This window comes from Culex pipiens, chromosome 2, assembly GCF_016801865.2.
Source record: "Culex pipiens pallens isolate TS chromosome 2, TS_CPP_V2, whole genome shotgun sequence".
Taxonomy (NCBI): domain Eukaryota; kingdom Metazoa; phylum Arthropoda; class Insecta; order Diptera; family Culicidae; genus Culex; species Culex pipiens.
In genome coordinates, this window is record NC_068938.1 from 205,500,660 (window position 1) to 205,527,806 (window position 27,147).

Here is a 27,147-nt window from a genome sequence, read left to right on the forward strand (position 1 = left end):
GGAATCAGTTCCGGAGTGGCCAAAGTTGTCACTCATTAGCGTAAGAACCTTCCTTGGGCTTATACGAACCCAACGCAGCAAAGAGCGCTCCGATTCGACTTTCCGTTATCAACTGATGCGCGTTCGAACAAAACCGTCGAATTTTTTATATATATAGAAGATAGATAGATAAGAAGAAGATAACAAAAATCTTCATCTTTTTGTTTTTTTGCATTTTTTAAGCCCTTTCTGATGCATTTTGAATTTTAAAATTAAATTGAATTTTACCTAATGTATAGCCTTTTTAAGATTTTTGACGTTTTTGAACCTTCAAACTTTGTGTCCCGATTTGCCCCACTTCCCGTTGACCTAGAGTGCTCATATTTTGGGCAGATGCTAGTTTTATATGTACAAACAACCCCTGAAAATTTCAGGCAGATTGGTGATGCCCAAACGCCGTCCCATACAAAGGGGTATGCCCTGTCGTGGACTCGCTCTTAAATTTTTATAATTTCTTTATTGATAAACTGAAAAATGGTGCAAGAAAACAAAATTATCAATTTCGTATGATTGTGAAATTTATGAAAAAACTTGGATTATTGTCTAAAAATGTACAATAAGACACTAAATTGAAACTACATTCAGTTTTAACTGTGTTTACTTCACATTGAAGTTTTTTTCAATTTTTTTTATAAATAAGTTAGTAAAAACTAATGTATTTTATCCAGAACAATTTTTCAGTCCTTAAAAAACCTTAAAAAAGCAAATTATTCATACTGATCGCTGCAAATATTTTATAAATATATTTAAAAAATCTCAAAATTAATCAAGAATTTAGGGAGCAAAAAATAACTTAAAAATGAACCACATTGAAAAATTGTAATAAAAAAGGATACCTACTTAAACCACCTGCCTTCCTTCTTGCGAATGCAAACAAAATGCTATAAAATCTCACTTACGTTTCTGCCATAAAAGCTTAGGCTAACAAGCTGCTGCCACCTATTGGAAATTTGAAGAATCATCTAAAAAAGCACTGCGGAACTATTGCAATATTAACCCTTTTTTGAATCTACAACTACATAAATAGTATAGTTTTCAATTTCATAGTATAACTTTTGCAATTATTCACTAAACTACGTAATTTTTAATAGCGTTTTATGGGACCCCAAAACGGACCGAAGTTCTAAGATAATCGTGTGGAAAAAATCATCCCTACAGACATTCGCTCAGAATTTGAAGGTATATCTAGGAGGTGTGTTTAATAAGCTCAATTTTCGAATGATTTTATAGCTTTTCCTCAGTTAGGAAGGCAAAAACTCTTAACGGAATGATGAACATATCTATTCCGCCACCAATTCAAAACCCTATAGCAAATATTCACATGGAGTTACTGGCTGCCACTCGACATTGATGCTCGTAAAACCTAGCCGCTTTTCACGCGAAACCTCCAGTCGCTCATGTACCGGCAGCTACCGCTGAGCCCAAATTTCCCATCACTGTCAGTCACGCCCCCCAAGATGACCGGAAGTACTAAACGACAAATTGCTCTGCTGATACTGATTCTTGGTGGATTGTTTGGCGATAACCTGCGCGGGCTTAGCGTTAGCGATTGGTGGGAAAAGGCCGGCTTCTACCAGATTTATCCGCGCTCGTTCAAAGACAGCGACGGTGATGGGGTTGGTGATCTGAAGGGAATTACGGAAAAGCTGGAGTACATCAAGTCGCTTGGGATGAAAGCGTTTTGGCTGTCGCCGATCTACAAGAGTCCGATGGCGGACTTTGGGTATGACATCTCGAGTTTTGTGGAGATCCAGCCGGAGTACGGGACGATGACGGATTTTGAGAATAAGGAGTTGGGATTGAAGGTGATTCTGGACTTTGTGCCGAATCACTCGAGCGATGAGCATGAGTGGTTCGTGAAGAGTGAGAGTCGTGAGGTTGGGTATGAGGACTTTTACGTGTGGCATGACGGTATTGTTGGTAGTAATGGGCAGAGATCGCCACCGAATAATTGGGTAAGTTGTAAGAGTATTCTCTTACATGGTATTAATAGATGAGAAACCAATTTTTGTTTAGAATGAAGCATTCCGAGGAAGTGCCTGGCAGTGGAGTGCGACACGGCAGCAGTTCTACCTGCATCAGTTCCACCGGAAGCAACCGGATCTGAACTATCGCAATTCGGCTGTCGTGGAGGCGATGAAGAACGTGTTGAGATTCTGGCTTGGCAAGGGCGTTGATGGATTCCGGGTAGATGCCGTTTCGAATCTGTTTGAAGATCAACAGCTGCGAGATGAGCCACCGTCCGGAGAATCTTTGGACGATCCGTTACGACCGCAATACCTGGACCACATCTACACGCAGGATCAACCGGAAACTGTTAATATGGTGTACCAATGGCGAGAGGTGATGGATGCGTATCAAAAGCAGCATGGTGGTGAAACTCGAGTATTGATGACTGAGGCTTGGTCAGCTCTGTCAGTTATTAAAACGTACTTCCACGATTCCGATGGACGGTTGGGATCCCAAATGCCGTTCAACTTTCAATTTATTCTTCACTTGAATCAGAACTCGAATGCTGCTGATTTTAAGACGGTGATTGAGTCGTGGCTGGATACGGTTCCCGTAGGACATGCACCCAACTGGGTGGTAAGTAGTATTAAGATCACATCGAGCTCTTGATGATACCAATATCTTTAGCTAGGGAATCACGACGTTCGTCGCGTGGCCTCACGTATGGGAGGAGAACACATGGCGGACATCATGGAGATGGTCGAGCTGTCCCTGCCGGGGGTTTCCATCACCTATCAGGGAGAAGAACTGGGCATGACCGATACCGAGCTTAGCTGGACCGACACCAAGGATCCGTCCGCATGTCAAACCGATGAATACGTCTATCAACAGTACACCCGTGATCCCGCAAGAACTCCATTCCAGTGGGATGCCACGTCAAATGCTGGATTTACAACAGCAAGCAAACCGTGGCTTCCGATTAACCCCAACTATGCGACGACCAACGTAGATTCGGAGCAGCAAGCGGACAATAGCCACCTCAAAGTGTTTAAAGAGTTGGTAAAACTTCGCGACGAAGATGATTTTCACAGTTTTCAATACGGGACAGCTGCGCTGGGCCAGAGCACATTTGCTATCATCCGAACCACAAACAGCAGGACATACTTTACGTTGGTCAATCTGGCGAATGCTCAGGACACGGTCAATGTCGCTGAACTGTTCAGCAGGTTCAATACTACCAAATCGTTCGATACTGCAATCGTTAGGGTGGCAAGTGTTTCCTCAAAGAGGACCGCTAAGGAATCGGTTACGTTGAGTTCGATTCAGCTGGATCCGTATGAAGGGCTTGTAGTGCAAAGTGGGGCGAATCACTGTAGATCTGTTTTCGTTTTGGTAATCCTGGCACTTGCTGTTATTTACGGGGGCAATTGATTTAAGTATTCAAGTAAAAATAAATAAATCTTATCGCAAATATCGGATTTGAAAGACAAACTTTTAACTGCTATCTAAAATATCACAATCTCTGTCATCAATTTAACAAACAATACTAAAGCTATAAGTAATCACCTTAACTCGGCATTCATTGCTTATAAATCTGGCACTTTTCGATATTGCTTTAGTCCTTCATACATTCCATTGCAGTAATGATGGAGTTCAGGAAATTTAGTCTTAAAATCATTCTGATATCACTTCTTGCTAGTGATACCTCATCCGAAGGCCTCCGAGAGCTTCACGTCAGCGATTGGTGGGAGAAGGCCGGCTTCTACCAGATCTACCCGCGTTCCTTCAAGGACAGCGATGGAGACGGTATCGGGGATCTGAACGGCATCACCGCAAAGCTACCCTACCTCAAGGACATTGGAGTGAAGGCGTTCTGGCTGTCGCCCATCTTCACGAGTCCGATGGTGGACTTTGGCTACGACATTTCCGATTTTGTGGACATTCAACCGGAGTACGGAACGATGACGGACTTTGAGAATCTGGTGCAGGAGGCGAAACGGCTGGGGTTGCGGATCATTCTGGACTTTGTGCCGAATCACTCGAGCGATGAGCACGAATGGTTTGGCAAGAGTGAGAATCGAGAGCCGGGGTATGAGGACTTTTACGTGTGGAACGATGGCCTGTTGGAGAACGATGGGACGCGATCGCCACCGAACAATTGGGTATAAGGAGGAAGAATCATGTCGGAGGAGGTATTAAGATACTTTTTTTTCTCTAGAATGAAGACTTTGGTGGTAGTGCATGGCAATGGAGTGAGAAACGGCAACAGTTCTACTTGCATCAGTTCCACCGGAAGCAACCGGATCTGAACTACCGCAATCCGGCTGTGGTGGTAGCAATGAAGAACGTGTTGAGATTTTGGCTCGGCAAGGGCGTTGACGGATTCCGAGTTGATGCCGTGCCATGGCTGTTTGAGGATGAGCAGCTACGAGATGAACCTCCATCGGGACTATCACCCGACAATCCGTTACGACCGGAATACCTTAACCGTATCTACACGAGGGATCTACCGGAAGCGGTTGATATGGTGTACCAGTGGCGCGAAGTGATGGATGAATATCGGAAGAATCACGGTGGTGACACACGGGTATTGATGACCGAAGCATGGTCTGATCTACCGATCGTAGCAACGTACTTCAACGACTCCAACGGACGCTTGGGATCCCAAATGCCGTTCAACTTTCAACTGATTCTTCACCTGGATAAAACTTCGAAAGCCACCGACTTCAAGACGGTGATCGACTCGTGGCTGGACACGGTCCCCGTTGGACATGCTCCTAACTGGGTCATCGGAAACCACGATCGAAGACGTGTTGCGTCCAGAATGGGTGGTGATCATATGGCGGACATCATGGCGATGGTCGAACTTTCCATGCCGGGTGTTTCTGTTACGTACCAGGGCGATGAGCTCGGTATGGTCGATACCGAGGTCAGCTGGGAAGAAACCAAAGATCCGAACGCTTGTCAATCCAACGAGAATGTCTACCAACAGTATTCCCGCGATCCAGAGCGTAAGGACTAGTGGGATGCTACGACGAACGCTGGCTTCACGACCGCTAGCAAGCCGTGGCTTCCGGTGAATCCGAACTATGTTACGATCAACGTAGAAGCAGAACAGCAGTCGGCCAAAAGTCACCTGAAGGTGTTCGAAGAGTTGATGAAGTTGCGAGATGAAGATGATTTTCATAGCAACAGGTACGGGACAGCCGTTCTGGGAACGAATACGTTCGTGATTCTACGTGCTGGAGATGGCGCAACATACTACACGTTGGTCAATTTGGCGAATGCCCAAGACACGGTCAATGTCGCTGAAATCTTCACCAAATTCAGCACTACCAAATCGTTCGATACTGCAGTCGTTAGGGTGGCTAGTGTTTCCTCAAAGAGGACCGCTAAGGAATCGGTAACGCTGAGTTCGATTCAACTGGATCCGTATGAAGCACTGGTAATACAAAGTGGAGCGAAAATCTCCACGAGTATGATTACGTTGATAGTGCTGGCATTGACTGCGCTCTTCCAGTATCGTTGATATTCCAACTAAGAATAAAACAATCTTCCCAGAAGCGTAGTCCGCTCAATTACCTGAAAGAATCTTCCTGACCGACTCAATTGAGCGGCACTGCTCAAAGAAATCGCTATTCCTAGAACCAGGCGCCTTAACAACACAGTCGGATCAATTTCCCTCTTTCTCCGAATCTAAAAATAACACCCTAATCACGTTGCATACCACCATCACACTGTAAATTGTTTTCAAACAATCTTGTTGCTTTGCCGTGGCGTAAATGATCCACGACCAGTTATAGGGACGAGGGAAAAACAAACAGAGAATCACAAAGAGTAATATGATAATCCTGTAATCGCTCTCCGACATGGTCGCGCGGCCGAGTTCAACTCCGACCGATCAGTTGGTCGTGTTCGGTTGCGGCGTGATCATCGCGATGTTACTCGGGAAGTTACTAGTTTTGTGCATTTTAGCAGTATGTGAAGCTCGGATGCCACTCGGCGTCCGGGAGGCTCTGCTGGCGCTGAAACGGAACCCTCCGGCCAACAACGAGTGGTGGAAGACGGCCACCTTCTACCAGATCTATCCGCGTTCCTTCAAGGATAGCAACGGCGATGGCATCGGTGATCTGCGCGGGATCATCGAGAAGCTGCCCTACCTCAGGGAGCTCGGAGTTCAGGGCTTCTGGATGTCGCCGATCTTCAAGTCCCCAATGGCGGACTTTGGATACGACATCTCGGATTACTACGACATTCAGCCGGAGTACGGCACGATGGCCGATTTCGATGCGCTCGTGGCGGAAGCCAAGCAGCTGGGACTGAAGGTGATCCTGGACTTTGTACCGAACCATTCGAGCGACGAGAACGAGTGGTTCAGGAAGTCGGAGAATCGCGAGGCAGGATTTGAGGACTTTTACGTGTGGCATCCGGGCAAGCCGAACCCGGCGGACCCGTCTAAACCTTTACCACCAAACAACTGGGTCAGCTTCTTCCGAGGATCTGCCTGGCAGTGGAGTGACAAGCGCAAAGAGTTCTACCTGCATCAGTTTTCGGTGAAGCAACCCGACTTGAACTATCGCAATCCGCGGGTCGTCGACCAGATGAAGGACGTCATGCGGTTCTGGTTGAAGCGAGGTGTGGACGGATACAGGATCGATGCCGTGCCAACGCTGTTTGAGATTGAGCCCGACGCAAGTGGGAACTACCTGGATGAACCGCTGAGTGGGAACACGAATGATCCGGACGACCCAGGTTACACAATCCACATCTACACCCAGGATCGCAATGAAACGCTTGACATGGTGTACCAGTGGCGTGCGGTGTTGGATGAGTTTCAGAAGGACAACGGCGGGGACGCGAGGGTTATGATGACGGAGTCGTACTCGAGGATCGACATCGTGATGAAGTATTACGGCAATGGGACGGTGCTGGGATCGCACATTCCGTTCAACTTTCGGTTCATAACGGACCTGGGAAAGGATTCGTCGGCGATGGACATTGATAACACGATCAAGTACTGGATGAGCAACATGCCAACCGGGCAGGTGGCGAATTGGGTGGTAGGTAGATCACGTAGATCAATTCAGGATTAGGTTATGGGATGAATATACAAATGGGGCTCTAAACAAATAGTTGGAGTAAAAATTAAATATCAATATTAAAGTGCATAAAGTCATGCCCCGGTCTTAAATCGTTAAGCTGCCTCGGCTATAAGGGAGACATTGGCTTATCCTAACTTCATTAGTGTTTTGGAATTGGGATGATGTCAGCTATAAATGTTAGTTTTAATAACATGAAAATTTTCACAAAAATACGTATTTTTCCTGTGTTTTGAAAGTGCAATGTTTTTCGAAAAAATGCTCACAATTATTGTTATTCCCAAATAATAAAAATAAAAAAAATGATAAGGATTTTTTCAAACATTTAAAAAGTTTGAAAAAAATACTAAAAATTTTCACAAAACTACGCTTTTTCTAAAAAATAATAATAAAAATTTCAGTTTTTTACAGCATGGGTATGAAAATATCGGGATTGTTTCATACATTCCGAAAGTAATAACTATTTTTTTTTTAATTGCTCAAAATTTCACCAAACTATGTATTTTTTTTAAATACTGAAAATTTCAGTTTTTTACAATATGGGTATCAAATGATCGGGATTTTTTTCATACATTTCGAATGTAATAACGCATTTTTTTAAAAATACAAAAAAAAAATCACCAAACCACGTAATTTCGAAAAAAAATCCAAATTTCAGTATTTACAATATGGTTATCAAATGATCGGAATTTTTTCATACATTTCGAAAGTATTAACTCATTTTTTTTAATACTCAAAATTTTCAAAAAACTACATATTCAAGAAAAAAACGGAAAATTTCAGTTTTTTACAATATGGGTATCAAATGATCGGATTTTCTTTATATATTTTGAAAGTAATAACACCAATTTTTAAAAATACTAAAAAATTCACAAAACTTCGTTTTTTCGAAAAAAAATACCCAAAATATAAATTTTTTACAATATGGATATCAAATGATCTGAATTTTTCATGGATTTTGAAAGTTATAAAATTTTTTTAAATACTAATTTTTACCACAAAACTACGTTTTTTCGAACAAAATATTTAAAAAAAATAGTTTGTTACAATATGGGTATCAACCATTCGGGATTTTTTATACATTTCAAAAGTAATAACACAATTTCAGTATTTTTTCGAAAATACGTAGTTTAATGAACATTTTTAGTTTTTCAAACATTGGAAAATGGATGGAAAATCCCGAATATTTTATGCCATATTAAAAAAAATATTATTTTTTTCGAAAATACGAAGTTTTGTGAAAATTTCCATAAGCCTTGTGCTTCAGTTATGCACGCATCGGTTTTACATCCACCAAAGAGTAGTATGGGGCAAAAGTACGCACCGGTCTTTTTGAAACTTAATTTTTACCTAATATCCCATATTCGTGTTTTTGACTTGTTTTAGGGTAAAATTTTTGGCGTTTACAAAATAAAGTGAAAAAAATAAGTTTTGTGTAAGTTATTGAAAAAGTGCCTTTTTGGCTATTTTGATCTAATATTTCAAATTTACAAAATAAGGTTTACAAAACTGTACGTTTACGAAATCTTTAAAACAATTTAACTAATGTTTTGCCTTGCCAATAACCTTGCCAAAAAGCTTGCTAGCCGTTAATTTTTTTTTTTGAAATTTCTCTTCTTATTTTTTACCATATGTTTTCCCAAAAAGAAATATTCATACATTTTGTATGAAAAATTAAAAACACATTGGATAACATTAATCTCTGATAATTCAAAATCAGTCAAAAACAATATTTCTGCCAAAATCGGGCCAGTTTTAGTTTTTAGTTTTTAGTTTTTAGTTTTTAGTTTTTAGTTTTTAGTTTTTAGTTTTTAGTTTTTAGTTTTTAGTTTTTAGTTTTTAGTTTTTAGTTTTTAGTTTTTAGTTTTTAGTTTTTAGTTTTTAGTTTTTAGTTTTTAGTTTTTTAGTTTTTAGTTTTTAGTTTTTAGTTTTTAGTTTTTAGTTTTTAGTTTTTAGTTTTTAGTTTTTAGTTTTTAGTTTTTAGTTTTTAGTTTTTAGTTTTTAGTTTTTAGTTTTTAGTTTTTAGTTTTTAGTTTTTAGTTTTTAGTTTTTAGTTTTTAGTTTTTAGTTTTTAGTTTTTAGTTTTTAGTTTTTAGTTTTTAGTTTTTAGTTTTTAGTTTTTTAGTTTTTAGTTTTTAGTTTTTAGTTTTTAGTTTTTAGTTTTTAGTTTTTAGTTTTTAGTTTTTAGTTTTTAGTTTTTAGTTTTTAGTTTTTAGTTTTTAGTTTTTAGTTTTTAGTTTTTAGTTTTTAGTTTTTAGTTTTTAGTTTTTAGTTTTTAGTTTTTAGTTTTTAGTTTTTAGTTTTTAGTTTTTAGTTTTTAGTTTTTAGTTTTTAGTTTTTAGTTTTTAGTTTTTAGTTTTTAGTTTTTAGTTAATTCCTATCCACTTCCCCGTGTCTTACCACTGGTCGTGGCCGGCGCTGTGATTGGCTAGCATGATAGGGACATTTGAAAGTTGCGAAGTGGTGATGATTGGTTCCTACTCTTCATCTGTGGTCCACGGAGCAATTCTTGGAGGTCCTGGTCAATAACAGAGTAGCAACTACGGGTAGACACCAATGCTGCTGCTATTTAGTTTTTAGTTTTTAGTTTTTAGTTTTTAGTTTTTAGTTTTTAGTTTTTAGTTTTTAGTTTAGTTGTTATGCTTTGAAAGTTGAATACTTATTGGTGAATTTTAATATCATATTCTTAAAATTTTCTATAAATTCCTTTCAGATGGGCAACCACGACCAGCACCGCGTGGCCTCAAGATTCGGAGAAACCAAAATCGACCTCCTCAACATGGTCCTGATGTCCCTGCCAGGCGTTGCCATCACCTACAATGTAAGTCTAGTTCATACAGGCAAAACAAAGATTCTCACCGTAACCAATTACCAGGGCGAAGAAATCGGCATGACGGACGTGTGGATCTCGTACAACGACACGGTCGATCCGGCCGCTTGCAACGCCGGTCCGGACAAGTACCAGTACACGACGCGTGATCCGGAGCGGACTCCGTTTCAGTGGGACGATAGTAAGGACGCTGGGTTCTCAACGGCTAACCACACCTGGCTGCCAATGTCGCCGAGCTATCGGGAGGTCAACGTGAAGGTTCAGCAAGAGGTCGATGGGAATAGCCACTTGAAGGTTTACAAGCGGTTGGGTTATTTGCGGAGGAATTTGGCCTGGATGAAGGGAACGCTGAAGACTGCGGTTAGTGGGGACGTTTTGGTGATCTTCAGGGAGTTGAAGGGTTATGACTCGATGGTCACATTGGCGAACAATGGGGGAGGTCAGCAGACGGTGGACATCTCCAAGATGGGTTACTTGCCGCTGGAGAAGTTTGGGGTTTACCGAGCGGTTTCGGTGAATTCTATCCACCAGGAAGGTGAACCTGTAGCTGTTGGTAGAATTGTACTGGATCCATTCGAGTCGGTTGTTATCAGTGCCAAAAGTAACTATTTCTACTATGAAGTGCTCAACTCTCGACCCAATGATGGCAAATAACTTTTAATCTTAGAGTAAATATTGTCGAAGGTAAATGTTAGTGCAAACGCGGTAGAATAATAAACACTTGACTGTAATCAACCATACCTCATCTTGATGACTTCCTCCAATTCTCTAGTTTAGTGTTGCTTCAAACGTCTAGTAAGCAAGTCTCCAAAATGTTAACGATCTACCTCACCCTAACCTCCCTCCTACTCGTCGCGGCGATCCGGCTGAAATCCGAACAACCGACCAAGGATTGGTGGGAACGGGCCGGATTCTACCAGGTCTACCCGCGTTCCTTCAAGGACAGCAATGGCGACGGAATTGGCGATCTGAACGGAATCACCGAAAAGCTGTCCTACCTCAAGGGCATCGGAATGCGCGGCTTTTGGCTCTCGCCCATGTACAAGAGTCCGATGGCCGATTTTGGCTACGACATCTCGGACTTTCGGGACATCCAGGACGAGTACGGCACGATGGACGATTTTAGGAACCAGATTGCCGAGGCGAAGCGGTTGGGGCTGAAGGTGATTTTGGACTACGTTCCGAATCACTCGAGTGATAAGCACGAGTGGTTCATCAAGTCGGTGAATCGAGAACCGGGCTATGAGGACTATTACGTGTGGCGGGACGGAAAGCCGAATCCGGATGGGTCGGGCAGGCCGCTGGTGCCGAATAATTGGGTGAGTTTGACAATAAGGTTGTTAATTCGATCATGGTAATGGTATATGGTTATCATTATTGCGGGACGATAAGGATAACAAAAAAAAACGTATCGTATTTTTTTAATATTCAAATTTCTTCAATTTGCAATGGATAAGTTCTCTCCGATTTCGCAAATCGACTTTTCCTAGTATTTTTATTAGGATGAAACTTTGTCCATGCATTCCCTACGTTAGAAGAAGCAATTTTGCATCGTTAGTTTTTCCATACAAGTCTCCTAACAATTTTGAGGGCTAGTCATACAAACCGGGTTGGAAATGCACGGAAAAAAAAGTGTGAATGGTTCTGGGTTCGAATCCCATCTGCTCCCAAAGAGAAAGTTAAGAACACATAAATTTGAAATGATGAATTCGATCCTCCATCCTTTGGATTGGTAAGCAAAAATGCTAGCCAATAGGCCATGAAGACTTGGTGAGCGTGGACTGGTATTAGGAATACTGTTACAGAGAGCGAGTTGGTGCTATAACCACGGCAAAAAGTGTCCAGGGCATTCGTGGAAATACAATGTCCCATCCCAGAGGGTTCATGATTTGATGAAATGGATGCATGCTGTCTTGAGAAATAATCATGATTTTATGAATAAAAATTCATGATTAAGATCAAAAAATATATCTCGTGAATACAAATTAATGATTTCATGCATAACATTCATGAAATCATGAATTTTTATTCATAAATTCTTGCACAAAATTCATGAATTCTGGAATATTTTTTATGATTTTTTGATGGCTTAAATAAAATTCGTGGAATCAAGAATACATTTTATGAAAAAAACGAAAATTTTATGAAATCATGCATAAATTACATGAATTCATGACAAAAATATAAAAAAAAATCTACAATTTTCTCTCTGAGACTTTGAAAGTTTGACAATTCGTTGTTGAGATACAGCGTCACAAAGAATTCGAATCGATAAAAAAGAGTTTTTCTAAGTGTTACCTAATTATCCTGTTAGTTTCACCTGACGATATTTCAGAAACTGTTAATTCGTTTTCTAATGGTAAAAAATAAAACTTTTGTGAAATTTTATGATTTTTCCATAAAAAATAATTCAAAATTTAAACAATTAGGAAACCGTCATGCACAATGGCTCAATAGATGTCTTTTTGATTCCCTAAAAACATATGAAAAATTTCGAAAACAAAAAAATAGAATTTTGGGAATTCACCTAGTAGTGAAAAAAAGTTTAATTCAGAAATGTGGTTTTCATAGAGTGCATCTTTGTTTTCTACAATTATGCCGAAGACACGAAATAGATCAGAAATTCCCATCTCAAATTGCAGATTTTCATATTTTTTTCGTATTTATTTTGTACGGGTTGATCACACCAAATTGTATAGAGACTTGTATGTAAACACTATTCAAAATTGCTTCTTTTGACTTACGGAGTATGGACAGAGTTTCATCCAAATAAAAAAAAAATGGCGAAATATTTTGCAAAAATCTATTGGAATAAAACGGTGGGAAATTTTGCGTGCATTTTTAATTTATAAGATTTTTTTTGTATAATTATCAAATTTGTATAAATCAAATAAATACTGTATTTCATTAAAAAATTATTAAATTTTCATTATTTGCAATATCTGTATTATTCGAATAGTTGCATGAATTTTCACTTTTTTTTTAGTTTTTTTTTGCAAAATTCTAAAATTTCCACAAAATACTGTATTTCATGAACATACTAAAATTTTCAAAATTTCCAATATGGGTATTTAACGATAAAAAAATTTGTGTGCACTTTCACTGACTTCGAGTTTTGCCTTCCTCACTGAGGTAAGGCTATAATCATTTTGCAATAGAGCAATGCCTGCCCAAATCAGGATTTTTTCTTATGTACCCAACCCATGGCTTATATAAGCCATTTTTGGGTATATGGAGCCAACTGCTCTCGAAAATGACATTTACGAAGAGGGTAAGTTATTTGAATAGTTTTGTATTTCATAATTTAAAAATTTCTGTATCTCGCTGAACGTATCAAAAAGTTGTTGTAAGAAATTGCCCACTGAGAATTTTGGCTCGATCCTCGAGTCGATCTGGCTCGAGATCGAGCCTGAATCGAGTTGAGGCTTGAGCCAAAATTCTCAGTGGGTGGATGGGCTTTCTGAAAAAAATACACTGAAAGAAAAATACACGCCACTTCTATGAGATTTTCCGGTTTTTAAGTTTGAAAGTAAAATTTTAGGGTGATGTCACGATTAGTTTACTTCAAAATTTTTGAGGAAATAGCCTAAGATGTTTCAAAAAGACTCACGAAAAATGCAGGATGAAATATCTCCCCTAAAAAAATACAAAAAAAAAATTAATAAAACTGATTTTTTTTTTTTGAAAATTGGTCTAAACATCGAAGCTTCTAAAAAACCGATAGTGAGAATCGATATTCCAGACAATTTAGCATAAAAGTCTCCATATTGACCATTGTCCTAAGTCCGATCTTTGTGAAGATATAGCGGTTTTAAAAATATAAATGTGTTTGAAAAAGCGATTTTTGACATTTTTTTTTTGGTTTTTGGCCATTTTCTATCATTTTTTATGACAGACTTGATTTTCAACCTCGATTTCTTATAACTTTGTTTGAAATTGTTTCATCGAAATAGGAGAGGGTCGGGTACATAAGCACCAGAAAAATTTCTGATTTGAGCTGGCATTGTTCAATTTGGGAATTAATACTCTATGCAAAATTCTGTTTGCGGAAAAAACGGACCTCGGATACGTGATCGAGAAAATGACCCATTTAAAAAAATATTAAAAGATTTTCCCCAAATAATTTCCACCCTTCAGCTTTCCGGAATGCGTGGCAGCGCCTGGGAGTGGAACGAGCAACGTCAACAGTATTACTACCACCTTTTCACGGCCCAACAACCGGACCTGAACTTCCGCAACCCAACGGTGGTGCAAGAAATGAAGGACGTGCTGAGCTTCTGGCTGGACGTCGGCGTCGACGGCTTCCGGATCGACTCGGTCGGGTGCATGTTCGAGGTTCCGGCGGACGCGAATGGCGACTTTCCGGACGAACCGTTGAGCGGGACTACCGAGGACCAGGAGGACTTTGCCTATTTGAACCATATCCATACGATTGACCGTCCGGAGAATGTGGAGATGGTTTACGAGTGGAGACAGTTGCTGGAGGACTATCAAAAGAAACATGGGGGTGATACACGGATTTTGATGACCGAGTCGTGGTCGGGACTGGACATTATCAAGCCTTACTTTCGGAACATTCGGGGAGTTGAGGGCGCCCAAATGCCGTTCAATTTCCGGTTGATCACGGAGCTGACCGCGGACTCGAGTGCGTACGATTTTAAGAACGTGATCGATTCCTGGATGGCCATCGTGGACGACCAGCATTCGGCCAACTGGGTCCTCGGAAATCACGACCGTGGCCGGGTTGCAACCCGGCTGGGCATCGAACGGGCCGATGGCATAGCCATGATCGAGCTGACCCTGCCGGGAGTTAGCGTAACGTACCAGGGTGAAGAGATCGCCATGATCGACGTGGACATTTCGTGGGAGCAAACCGTCGATCCACTTGGGTGTAACGAAGGGAGGGAAAATTACGCCGCCAAATCGCGCGATCCGGTGCGGACTCCGTTCCAGTGGGACGATAGCAACTTGGCGGGATTTACCAGCGGGAAGACCACGTGGCTTCCGGTTGGACCGAACTATAAAACCACAAACGTCAAGGTGCAGGAAGCGGACCCGAAGAGTCATTTGAACGTGTTCAAGTCGCTGATGGTGTTGCGAGACAGCGATACATTTTTGTACGGCGATTGGAGCACGATCGCGGCTAACGAGCAGGTTTTCATTATTGTACGCGATTTGAAGAGTTCGGACACCTACCTCACCGTTGTGAACCTGGGAAGTTCCGTCCAAACACTGAATTTAAACAATCTTGTGAAGGATCTGCCAAAAACGCTGTACTACAGAGTGGTTAGTGGAGGTTCAGCGCATACAGTCGGGTAAGTTATTCAAAATTACTTTTGAAATTCGAAATTAATACAACATAATCTTTCAGATACCCTGTCCAAACGAGTGCGGTTACTCTGCAGGCTTACGAAGCCTTCGTTCTACGAGCGAGACGCTCGGAGGATCGCAAGATGAGGGGCGAAATCTGCGAGAGGTGGCTTTCGTAAGACGAAAGAAAACAACTTTTTGAAACATTAATCAGAATATTTTTGAAATAAATAGCCCTCTGTAAATTTGTATGCACAACGATTAAAAACACGTAAAGATTGCTAAATTTATCACACAAAACGAGATAGAAATTATTTTTCTGATCACAATGACAATTCCAAGGTTGTTTTTTTTTTTTTTTTTTTTGGGAAGGTGATCCAGCCGCACATCGTTGATGTCGAAACCTCTAAACTGGGCCCTCGTCCTGTCACGTCCGTCAGTAGTCTTGTCGTACATTACAACTAGAACCAGATCTGCCAATGAATTAGTACACTTCGACCAAATAAACACTGACGCTGTATGGATCTGACTCTAGAATAAATGCACAGTTGTGTGTTATTCATAAGTCCAAAATGTTCAATTATTCATATAAGTCCAAATGTTCATTTGCGGATAACTACCTAACTTGAATTATAAAAGATTTAACGTAGCCTATCCGAAAGCTACTCTTATCTCAAATCCCCGACATTTTAATTAATAGCCAAAAAATCTAGAACGTTTCTTTTAAAACCTGTCTGGCTTCTTCTAAAAACACAAAAAAATAGATTAACAGTTCATATTTAACAAGTCGTGAATTGAAAAAAAGAGACGACCATTTGTTCGTCAGAATTCCAGTAGATCCTCGATTCGCAACAATGGTCGATACAATCATAATCCGACAACCGTTAGTTCAACAGATCAACGAATTTAGTCCGATATCATTTCACTATTGATTGATCGAGACTCTATGGAAATTTTGACAAATCAGAATGGTTTTTATGCTACTTGAATGAAAATCACCGATTCTGATAGAATTACTAAATTCACTGTTACTTATGTTGTCCCTAAATAACTAAAGGCAAAGTATTAAAAGTTGATATTTATAGTTAAAATCCTAAATTCTACAAAAACTAAATTTTTAAAAACCCGCATCCTAACCTGACACCCACATTAAGATAGGGAAAAATCACATATGTTCATTGTACAAATGTGATATTTCCACTATCGGAGAACCTCCTTGTCTCGATGACAGCTTACCGGCCATCGATTAAGCCCTGAGACTGCGCCAAAGTGGGTTCTCGCAGCATGAAGTGGTGTCCATGTGTAAAAATGGAAGCTTCAGCAATATACTGAACACTTCGATTTTAATTCCACATCGAATCAAATCATACTCTTTGCCAAACAAGCATCAAACCTATGACACTCATTATGACAAAGCCCAGGGCACAATGACAATTCCAAGGTTGTTAACGATAAACTATCCAGACTCGATAACGATAATGATAGTTCAGTCGCTATCGTCGGGACGATAACGATAATCTACCGTTATCGTTATTTGGATAATTCTATCAGCGATAATTATTAAGAATATATTTTTTGAAAATCTAGTAATTTTCAAAGTAAAATATGTACTCAAAATTGTTCACAAAATACCGTATTTTTTCGAAAGTACTAAAATTTTCATAATTTGCAATATAGGTATCAAACGAAGCGAAATATTGCATGCTTTTCACTTTATTAGAATTTTTTTAACTAAAATTTTCACAAATTACCGTATTTTTTCGTAAATACTCAAATTTTCATAATTTGCAATATGGGTATCAAACAAAGCGAAATTTTGTACGGTTTTTTTCACTTTATTATAGTTTTTTTTTAAATACTGAAATTTTCACCAATTACCGTATTTTGTCGCAAATACTGAAATTTTCAAATATGTAATATGGGTAACAAACGAAGCGAAATTTTGTATGGTTATTTTGTTTTCACTTCAGGCCGTTGGAAATATTTTTTGAAGTTTATTTCCCTCGACTCTGGCCAATGTCGACAGGGAGGTAAAAAAATATAAAAATTGAATAAAAAGCCATGGTATTCATTTCAATGAAAAAAGTGTTTTAAAATGCATTTTACACCTGCCCAGTTGTTTTGCAATCATTAGTTTTCACCTTGGAATTCCACAAAAAATTAAAATATTTGTGATCGATCCCAGACATGCTACATATGATTTTAAACGCAGGAAAAGGCATTTCAAATTGTTTTCAGTTGATTAGACTTCTATTTCCTTTAAAATTCTGAAGTTTTTGAAACATATTTTTTTTTTGCCCCCTGATATTTTCTAAAACACTATTTATAATACGTATTTTTTCTAAAATACTCAAATTTTCATAATTTTCAATATGGGTATCAAACAAAGCGAAATTTTGTATGGTTTTTTTTCACTTTTTTAGAGAGTTTGTTGGAAATTACTAAAATTTTCACAAATTACCGTATTTTTTCAAAAATACTGAAATTTTCAAAATATGCAATACGGGTATCAAACGAAGCGAAATTTGGTTTGCTTTCGACATTATAGAGATTTTTTTTTGAAAATACAAAAAAAATCACAAAATACCTTATTTTTTCGAAAGTACTCATATTTTTAAAATATGTGGGTATCAAACGCAAAATTTTGTATGATATGGAGCGTGAATAATTTGAATGTATTTAAGGGTTCGTTCAAAAATTACGTCCATGAACAGGGTGAGGGGGGGGGGGGGGGGGTCTGAGGTTTGTGACAGCCCATGTTAAAGGTATAGGAAAAGTGCGTGACGTGTTCGTGCGTAGGGGGGGAGGTCTGAAATCCCGAAAATCTCTGGACGTAAAATTTGAACAAACCTTAAGAAGCATGCAAAATTTCGCTTCGTTTGATACCCATATTGCAAATTTTGAATATTTGACCATTTTAAAAAGATTTTAAAAATGAGTCATCGTTATCGTCAGACGATAATATTATCGATGATAATTTTATCGATTAACAACCTTGGACACATACTCTAACATAAGGTTTCAAATAGGAAAAAAAAATTACGACTTTCCTTGACAAAAAGGAATCTTGTTTGCAGCTCGTTCCAAGGGGACTATAGTTAATCCATCGCCAAATGTCGGCTTGTCGATTTAATTTGCATGACAATAAATAAGACTGATCGGGAATAGTTCCCTGGCATGCCTTTTATCGTTGAGTGCATTGTTCAAGAAATATCATCGATAAAACCAGTGAAATTTTGTAGTAGTCTACTGAAATGTTTTTATTTTTTGGACAACGTTCCACAATCATTGTAGATAAGACTGCTCAAAAACCTTTTTTTTAATACTTACGTGTTTTGAAATGTTTTTTTTTTTTCTATTTGTGGAAATCCATATTGCAAAAAAAAAAAAGCTTTTGAAAACCTACAATCGTCAAATATATATATATTTCAGTAAAAATATTAAAATTGATCAAATTCATTTGCAAGGTCATGTTCCGCTCCGAGAGCAAAAAAGGGCCACATTTCTTTCAAACTCATTTATCTAGTTCGGCACGTATGAAAATAAAAGAACAAAAAAGAGCAATGAAAGCAAATTAGAAGAAAATTAAAACAAAAAAACGAGTTCATACACAAATCACATAAAAAAGTTTATTCACAGTGCAAAGTAAGTGGCTAATGATTTAACCAAAGAATAAAAATAAACGGGGATCGCCAGCGAACTAAATTCGCTCTTTCTTTTTCAGGGCATCTTTCTGGAGACCATTCCGGCCGAACCTGTTTGTAGGGTCAAAACGAGGGGAGGAAGCGGTCGGTTAAGACATTTGTTTGATTTGTTAATCACCACGCCCACCAGCCCAAAAAAAGGAAAACACCGAATTAAAAGCCAAACAGAAACTAAAACTCAGGGACAGAAACCAAACCAAAGATAAATGAAAGCCCGCGTTTTGCAGTGGTTTTGCTCGTTTGGAAAGAACACAGCTTTTGTTTTGCGTTAGAAGAATGTATTGAAAGGTTTGCGTTTTGCTTCGTTCCGACTCCGAGTGCTTTTTCTTAGGTCAGGAAGGCATTCACCACTGCGGGAGATCATTTTGCTCAGGAGAAATTTTTGAACCACGACTTACCGCTAGCTTTCAAGCTTTTCGACTTGGTCGGCTTCTTGCGGATCTCCGGATTGCCGCCGGCGGACATCTCGCGGCCCGAGTCGGTGGCCATCGCCTCGTCCGAATCGTTGCCGGCCTGCACCTTGATCAGCTTTTTCAGGTTGGCGATCTGTTTGAGAAAAGAATCTTTAGACTCTAGCTAAGGAGAAATTTTCAAACCAACTCTCTCACCTCAGTCTCGATGCACTCCTTGTGCTTCAGCCGCTTCTGCTTCTCGGTGTTGGCCCGATGAATCTGGTTCTCCAGACAGGCCAGAATCGTCTCGCACGAGTCGCACCACTCCTGCAGCGTTTCTACAATCTCGCTGACGTTCCCTTTCCGGATGTCGCGCCCAATCGCGTAGTCCACCTCCAGCTGCTTGTTCTTCTGGTCCAGCTTGCCGTGGATAATGTCCGCGTAGATGGCCTCGATGATCAGATCCTCCAGGTCGCGCACGTTCTTAATGTCCATCTCGTGCAGCAGTTCCTTGTACGGAATGCACTTGGTTTTGATGGCCAACGAAACAATGGTCAGGTGCTGCAGCTTCTTGCGCATCACCGGCGTCAGCGGAATCAGCTGGGCCTGGTTCTCCAGATACTGCCGGTACGTTCCGTACGCAAACAGATTGAGCGTGTTGTAATATCCGGCATTCGGACCAGTCTGAAGCTGCAAAACAGAAATAATAAAACCTTAAACCCCAACAACCAACACGCCACTAAAGATCCACCCACCTCGGCAATGTTCGGCATGGCCAGCAGCTCCCCGAACACGTGAACTCCCGGCGCCTCCAGGACCTGTTTGATCAGCTCCAGACAGGCCAGCCCCTTGGCACTCTTCGATAGCAGAACGTACTGCTCGATCGGATTGTGGGCGGAAAACTGCTGCTGCTGGCCGGCACCCTCCCCGTCGACGAGATTCAGATCGGGAGTCATTTTTGTTTCGCTTTTTTTCACAAGAATTGATTACGGAACGTCGGAATGGTTCTTTTGTGTTTTCCGGAAAAGAAAAAGTTGCAGCGACAATCGAAAATATTTTTCGCTTCCTCGAATTCACGCAAACAAAAAGTTACGTTTGTCGGATTGTGAGGGGACGACAGTTTGAGTCCGACAAAATGAATGAAAGGCGAGGGGGTAGCCGATAGGTAATAATTCGATTATTACAAAAGATTCGGACGGATTTGTGTTTTTTGCTCAAAATAAAGTAATTCAAAGGGAAAAGCAAAGGAAAACATTTGGACAAACATCTGGTAGAAGATGTAAAACATAAAAAATTAAACAAGGAAATTTAGAAGAAATAAAATTAATATGATTTGATTTTTGATTGAAAATTAATTCAAAATATTCAAGTTTTTTGAAATTGGGTAATTTCATGTAAAAAATGAAATCAGACATTTATGAAAATAAAATTTAACAAATAATAATGTAAAATTACAAATTTAAAAATAAAAAATATATAAATCTAAAATTAAGAAATTCAACCAAAATGTAAAAATTTAAAAACTTAAGAATTAAGAATTTAATGACTTAAGAATTTAAGAATTTAAGAATTTAAGAATTTAAGAGCGAGTTTTTCACCGATGTGAAACAGGTCGTATCGAGGTGCTCCGATTTGGATGAAACTTTCAGGGTTTGTTTGTCTATACATGAGATGAACTCATGCCAAATATGAGCCCTCTACGACAAAGGGAAGTGGGGTAAAACGGGCATTGAAGTTTGAGGTCCAAAAAACATGAAAAATCCTAAAATTGCTCGCATTTCCGTAAAACTTCATCAATTCCAACTCTTTTAGATGCATTCGAATGGACTTTTGAAGCCCTTCAAAATGCGCTATAGACATCCAGGATTGGTTTGACTTTTTCTCATAGCTTTTGCAAATTACTGTTAAAAATGGATTTTTTTAAAACCTTAATAACTTTTGGCAACAGCCTCCAACACCCATACTCCCATAGGTCAAAAGTTAGGGAATTTCATGGACTATAAGCCTACGGTATTAACTTTTTGGCCAATCACAGTTTTTCTCATAGTTTTACGATTTTTCTAGAACAAACATTTTACAACGTTAGTTTTTGCCCTGTAGGCTTCCATAGCGGCACTTTTTGGTCTCAATTTTGACATATTCGGAATCCTCAGAAAATTTTACATTAGATTGAGGTGTTGAAATTTTGAATTTGATTGGAAAAAATGCCATTTAGAATTAATTAAAATATTATTTAGCATTTTGTCGGATTATGGGTAAAACAGGTATTCGCCTACTTGATACAGCATTTGACGTATTGAACACAGGATATGAAAAATCTAACTTTTTTCATAAATGTTTTATTTAATTATTTTCTTAATTAAATTCATAACTCCAACATCTCAATCTAATGTAAAATTTCCCGACGATTCCGAATATGGCAAAATTGAGACCAAAAAGTGCCGCTATGGAGGCCTACAGGGCAAAAACTAACGTTGTAAAATGTTTGTTATAGAAAAATCGTAAAACTATGAGAAAAACTGCGATTGGCCAAAAAGTTAATACCGTAGGCTTATACTGCCGTTCTACGCATAATTGTCCCATGTTCAAAAAAGTGCAACTGAGAAAAACGCGATTGAAATTTTTCGACCGATTTCTGTGTTTCTACGCATAATTGTCCCGTGGGTTCCTATTCGCCCTATGTGTCCCTAATCGCCCCAGTTAGCAGTGTATCACCCTTATTTGTGATTATCTTGCTATACAACTGGTAAACAAGACATAATGCTTTGTAAAACTAATGATTCCGTGTAAGAAAATACTTGGTGGGACAATTATGCGTAGAAGTTTAACGATGGGACAAACAGACTTGGTGTTGTTTTTAATGAGTTTCAGAACAAAGTACCAAATTTTATGTGTTTTCTTAAAGTACACGTCAAACTAAACTTAAAAATGTCATAAAGTCAAAATCGTCCAAAACTGACATGGGACAATTATGCGTAGAACGGCAGTATAGTCCATGAAATTCCCTAACTTTTGACCAATGGGAGTATGGGTGTTTGAGGCTGTTGCAAAAAGTTATTAAGGTTTTAAAAAAATCCATTTTTAACAGTAATTTACAAAAGCTATGAGAAAAAGTCAAACCAATCCTGGATGTCTATAGCACATTTTGAAGGGCTTCAAAAGTCCATTCGAATGCATCTAAGAGATTTGGAATTGATGAAGTTTTACGGAAATGCGAGCAATTTTAAGATTTTTCATGTTTTTTGGACCTCAAATTTCTATGCCCGTTTTACCCCACTTCCCTTTGTCGTAGAGGGCTCATATTTGGCATGAGTTCATCTCATGTATAGACAAACAAACCCTGAAAGTTTCATCCAAATCGGAGCACCTCGATACGACCTCTAGAACAAACCGAGCAGAATCTACAAATACTGCCTCTTAAGAATTAAGAATTTAAGAATTTAAGAATTTAAGAATTTAAGAATTTAAGAATTTAAGAATTTAAGAATTTAAGAATTTAAGAATTTAAGAATTTAAGAATTTAAGAATTTAAGAATTTAAGAATTTAAGAATTTAAGAATTTAAGAATTTAAGAATTTAAGAATTTAAGAATTTAAGAATTTAAGAATTTAAGAATTTAAGAATTTAAGAATTTAAGAATTTAAGAATTTAAGAATTTAAGAATTTAAGAATTTAAGAATTTAAGAATTTAAGAATTTAAGAATTTAAGAATTTAAGAATTTAAGAATTTAAGAATTTAAGAATTTAAGAATTTAAGAATTTAAGAATTTAAGAATTTAAGAATTTAAGAATTTAAGAATTTAAGAATTTAAGAATTTAAGAATTTAAGAATTTAAGAATTTAAGAATTTAAGAATTTAAGAATTTAAGAATTTAAGAATTTAAGAATTTAAGAATTTAAGAATTTAAGAATTTAAGAATTTAAGAATTTAAGAATTTAAGAATTTAAGAATTTAAGAATTTAAGAATTTAAGAATTTAAGAATTTAAGAATTTAAGAATTTAAGAATTTAAGAATTTAAGAATTTAAGAATTTAAGAATTTAAGAATTTAAGAATTTAAGAATTTAAGAATTTAAGAATTTAAGAATTTAAGAATTTAAGAATTTAAGAATTTAAGAATTTAAGAATTTAAGAATTTAAGAATTTAAGAATTTAAGAATTTAAGAATTACTTGTAATCTACCTTTCTGTCACCCCTCGAAGCTTGTCGGACTAACAAAGCGGCAAGGTGAATCCCATAAACAGCAAACAAAAAATAAATGTCAAACCAATGTTTACCAAAATAAAACCGCGACAAGCGTTAAATTTGTGCAAAGCGCGTCTTTTTTGAACAAATTTGCCAGAATATCTTACAAAAACCAGGGTAAAGAAAGTTTAAAACAAATTTTTAAGTGTTTTTTATAGCCCAAGAAAAAAACATAGTGTAGAAGTGCTTTTTGACGGAATAAATCGCTTCAAAAATCGGCTAACCTCAACCTGCCCACGTTTGTAAACAAAACCACCGTCCAGAATGTCCGGAATCCTGTTCGAGGACATCTTCAACGTGAAGGACATGGACCCGGAGGGCAAAAAGTTCGACCGAAGCAGCCGGCTGCACTGCGAGTCCGAGTCGTTCAAAATGGACCTCATCCTGGACATCAACTCGTGGCTCTACCCGATGGAGCTCGGGGACAAGTTCCGGCTGGTGCTGGCCACGACCCTGCACGAGGACGGAACACCCGGTAAATAATACCTAGTTTTATTGAGGAGATTTTCTAACTTGGGTTTATTCTTGCAGCCAGTATGGAGTACAACGCGGCCGAAATCGAGGGCTCCCGGGCGGACAGTTTCGAGTACGTCATGTTCGGCAAGGTGTACCGGATCGAGGGCGATGACGCGCAAACGGAATCGGCCAACCGACTGTCGGCGTACGTGTCCTTTGGTGGGCTGTTGATGCGACTGCAGGGCGATGCGAACAATTTGCACGGGTTCGAAATCGATCAGCACATGTATCTGCTGATGAAGAAGCTGGCGTTTTAGGCGGCTGCTGCTGCTGCTTCCGGTTCTTTGGTTAAGGTAATTTTGACTGCGAATAAAACTGCTATTACGGTTCAAACCGGTTCTATCTTGATCTGTCCGACATCTCCATGACTTTGAAGAGAAGCCAAATGTTGAGGAAAAGATTGGCGAAGATGAGAACCGTCACGATGATGATGGCGATTGCACTGTTTGGTAACGAAGGTTGCGTTTTACAAATCAATTTAAAGAAAAAAACATCTTGTTTTTACCCACCAGGTGCACGTGACAGGTTCTAAGCTTGGTCTGTTAAAACCATCGTCCATATTGAAATGGTTCAATAGAAAAATAGAATTTATTTCAAAATAAGTCAAAATTAATTTACTTGAAATTTAGCTGCTTTTGACACACAAATTGGCCTACTGAGTTTTAAATATGAAATTCATGTTGATCATCTAAATAAATATCAACTGCATAAAAAATATTTCTTGACTTTTTTTTGATAAGGTCCTATAAACAAATGTAAACATTGAGTGTATCCCTTTCACACCTTATGTCAAAGTCCATCGGAGTAAGCGGGATACACTCAATGTTTACATTTGTTTATAGGACCTTATCAAAAAAAAGTCAAGATTTAATTTTCGCTGTCACTGAACTCGAATTTAATGATAAAAAGAAGAACAGGAAAAAATACTAAAAAAATACGAATATCCGAATTCCCATACAAACCTTCGGAAAATCGATTTTTGGATAATGAGCAATTCTCTGAAAATTCGGTCATTCGATTTTATTTTTTTTTACTCTGGCTTATACTTTTTTGGTGCCTTCGGTATGCCCAAAGAAGCCATCTTGCATCATTAGTTTGTCCATATAATTTTCCATACAAATTTGGCAGCTGTCCATACAAGAATGATGTATGAAAATTCAAAAATCTGTATCTTTTGAAGGAACTTTTTATCGATTTTATGTCTTCGGCAAAGTTGTAGGTATGGATAAGGACTACACTGAAAAAATATGATACACGGTAATTTTTTTTGTGATTTTTCATTTCACTTTTTGTCACTAAAACTTGATTTGCAAAAAAAAACACTATTTTAATTTTTTTCGATTTTCTGATATGTTTTAGGGGACATCAAATGCCAACTTTTACGATATGTTTTAGGGGACATCAAATGCCAACTTTTCAGAAATTCCCAGGTTGTGCAAAAAGTCTTTGACCGAGTTATGAATTTTTAAATCAATACTGATTTTTTCAAAAAATCGCAAAAAAATTTCAACTTCATTTTTCGATGTAAAATCAAATTTGCAAACAAAAAGTACTCTAATCTAATCTAATCTAATCGAACACAAGCGCAGCCAGTCCGAAGAAAGCATCCGGGAAGAACTTATGGTTAGATTACGCCTCAAGTTCCTTCTTGTCATTATTAATGATTACAGTACTTTCGAGAACCCCCGAAGTGCGTTGCATTAACCGCATGAGACAGATTCTATGAACGGAACCCACATTTCATAGAACCACCAGGGGAAGAAGAAGAAGCCGGGGACATACCGTACCAACCGGTTCGAGTTATTTATAGATTATAATGGTGTGTGTGGTGTGTAGGGCAATCCTTTGGGAAAGGGATCGTTACATAGTAAATGACCTTGTGACATTATTTCACCACTACGAATTTAGTCACTCAAGGGGTGTCAACACCTCGGTGGTCAAATAGCTAGAGCATTTGACTACCAATCCAAAGGTGTGAGTTCGAATCCCACCTGATTACGTTCGTTTTTTGTTCATATTCAAAGTTCAATTATAGTCGAAAAATTTCAAGGAGACTGGTGGGGAATCGAACCCTGAACCTTCCGCTTATGAGGCGGGAGCCGTAGCCATTAAGCCACGGCCCGGTCTAAATTTGCAAACAAAAAGTACTCTAGTGAAATTTTGATAAAGTGCACCGTTTTCAATTTATAGCAATTTTTAAGTAACTTTTTTGATTATAATATTGAATGTTTAACTATTTTGAAATGTTAGTCTTGATTTTAAATTTTCATATATTGTTTTCGAAAAGATCGGAAAATTTCACGAATGTTTAAAATTTTAACATTGAAAATCGGACCATTAGTTGCTGAGATATCGACATTAGAAAATTGTAGGTTGTTTGGGTGAGCCTTAGAAAACATCAATTTTCCTGTTTTTAAATCTTTGCATGGCAATATCTCAGCAACTAAAGGTCGTATCAACAATGTTCAAAAAACAAAAAATTAGAGAATTTTCTCAGCTTTTCAAAAATATTTTTTTCAAAAATGGCCAAACATGGACACTAATTTAAAAAAATGAATAACTATTTTCATAAAAGTTACCTAAAAAATGGTTATAAGTTGAAAACGGTTCACCACATAAGTACTTTTTGATTTCAAATTCGATTTTACATTGAAAAATAAAGTTGACAAATTTTTGCGACCAATATTTAGATTTTTTGAAAAAATCAGTATTGATTCAAAAATGTATAACTCGGTCAAAGATTATCTGCACAATCTGGAAATTTCTGAAATGTTGGCATTTGATGTCCCCTAAAACATATCAAAAAATAAAACAAAATAAAAATAATGTTTTTTTGCAAGTAAAGTTTTTGTAACAAAAAGTTAAATTAAAAATCACCAAAAAAATTTTACCGTGTATCATATTTTTTCAGTGTAGTCCTTACCCATTCCTACAACTTTGCCGAAGGCACCAAATCGATCAAAAAATTCCTTCAAAAGATACAGATTTTTGAATTTTCATACATCATTTTTGTATGGACAGCTGCCAAATTTGTATAGAAAATTATATGGACAAGCTAATGA

The 27,147-nt window shown here is 38.1% G+C and overlaps 5 protein-coding genes across 6 annotated transcripts; 4 read left to right on the forward strand and 1 right to left on the reverse strand.

Moving 5' to 3' along the window:
* Positions 1-1,411: 1,411 nt before the first annotated feature.
* LOC120422201 (uncharacterized) lies at positions 1,412-5,658 on the forward strand. Its single transcript, XM_039585583.2, is given in 5 exon segments — positions 1,412-1,994; positions 2,056-2,625; positions 2,677-3,346; positions 3,631-4,151; positions 4,208-5,658. Coding segments are annotated over 5 exon segments (3,630 nt in total). The 5' UTR covers positions 1,412-1,436; the 3' UTR covers positions 5,519-5,658.
* Positions 5,659-5,861: 203 nt separating this feature from the next.
* On the forward strand, positions 5,862-10,649 carry LOC120422199 (maltase A1-like). The gene is made up of 3 exons (XM_039585581.2): positions 5,862-7,049; positions 9,802-9,909; positions 9,964-10,649. Exons 1-3 carry the CDS (start codon positions 5,928-5,930, stop codon positions 10,570-10,572), a joined length of 1,839 nt encoding a protein of 612 aa, XP_039441515.2. The 5' UTR covers positions 5,862-5,927; the 3' UTR covers positions 10,573-10,649.
* Positions 10,650-10,730: 81 nt separating this feature from the next.
* LOC120422200 (maltase A1-like) lies at positions 10,731-15,407 on the forward strand. Its single transcript, XM_039585582.2, has 3 exons — positions 10,731-11,237; positions 14,056-15,233; positions 15,290-15,407. Exons 1-3 carry the CDS (start codon positions 10,731-10,733, stop codon positions 15,405-15,407), a joined length of 1,803 nt encoding a protein of 600 aa, XP_039441516.1.
* A 3,220-nt stretch (positions 15,408-18,627) lies between these two features.
* Positions 18,628-20,413, reverse strand: LOC120422236 (COP9 signalosome complex subunit 7). 2 transcript variants are annotated; one of them, XM_039585625.1, is made up of 4 exons: positions 20,080-20,413; positions 19,541-20,014; positions 19,331-19,478; positions 18,628-18,750 (listed from the first exon to the last, which is right to left on the reverse strand). In XM_039585625.1, the coding sequence occupies exons 1-4, from the start codon at positions 20,278-20,280 to the stop codon at positions 18,743-18,745; spliced, it is 831 nt and encodes a 276-aa protein (XP_039441559.1). In that variant the 5' UTR covers positions 20,281-20,413; the 3' UTR covers positions 18,628-18,742. The 2 variants fall into 2 exon arrangements, with proteins under 2 accessions (XP_039441559.1, XP_039441557.1); XM_039585623.2 differs by lacking the exon at positions 18,628-18,750 and adding an exon at positions 18,840-18,983.
* A 3,202-nt stretch (positions 20,414-23,615) lies between these two features.
* Positions 23,616-24,414, forward strand: LOC120422214 (DNA-directed RNA polymerases I, II, and III subunit RPABC3). The gene is made up of 2 exons (XM_039585599.2): positions 23,616-24,044; positions 24,101-24,414. The coding sequence occupies exons 1-2, from the start codon at positions 23,834-23,836 to the stop codon at positions 24,340-24,342; spliced, it is 453 nt and encodes a 150-aa protein (XP_039441533.1). The 5' UTR covers positions 23,616-23,833; the 3' UTR covers positions 24,343-24,414.
* The last annotated feature ends 2,733 nt before the right edge of the window (positions 24,415-27,147 follow it).

Excerpts from the sequence above, each read along its gene's own strand:
- LOC120422199 (XM_039585581.2), top strand. The coding sequence starts at position 5,928 with ATGTTACTCGGGAAGTTACTAGTTTTGTGCATTTTAGCAGTATGTGAA. Across the intron at positions 7,050-9,801 it reads GGCAGGTGGCGAATTGGGTG|ATGGGCAACCACGACCAGCA; the intron begins GTAGGTAGATCA and ends AATTCCTTTCAG. Across the intron at positions 9,910-9,963 it reads GCGTTGCCATCACCTACAAT|GGCGAAGAAATCGGCATGAC; the intron begins GTAAGTCTAGTT and ends ACCAATTACCAG.
- LOC120422200 (XM_039585582.2), top strand. The coding sequence starts at position 10,731 with ATGTTAACGATCTACCTCACCCTAACCTCCCTCCTACTCGTCGCGGCG. Across the intron at positions 11,238-14,055 it reads CGCTGGTGCCGAATAATTGG|CTTTCCGGAATGCGTGGCAG; the intron begins GTGAGTTTGACA and ends TCCACCCTTCAG. Across the intron at positions 15,234-15,289 it reads GGTTCAGCGCATACAGTCGG|ATACCCTGTCCAAACGAGTG; the intron begins GTAAGTTATTCA and ends ATAATCTTTCAG.
- LOC120422236 (XM_039585623.2), bottom strand. The coding sequence starts at position 20,280 with ATGACTCCCGATCTGAATCTCGTCGACGGGGAGGGTGCCGGCCAGCAG. Across the intron at positions 19,479-19,540 it reads AGGAGTGCATCGAGACTGAG|ATCGCCAACCTGAAAAAGCT; the intron begins GTGAGAGAGTTG and ends TTTCTCAAACAG. Across the intron at positions 18,984-19,330 it reads GAAAAGCTTGAAAGCTAGCG|GTTCGGCCGGAATGGTCTCC; the intron begins GTAAGTCGTGGT and ends CCCTACAAACAG.
- LOC120422214 (XM_039585599.2), top strand. The coding sequence starts at position 23,834 with ATGTCCGGAATCCTGTTCGAGGACATCTTCAACGTGAAGGACATGGAC. Across the intron at positions 24,045-24,100 it reads GCACGAGGACGGAACACCCG|CCAGTATGGAGTACAACGCG; the intron begins GTAAATAATACC and ends TTATTCTTGCAG.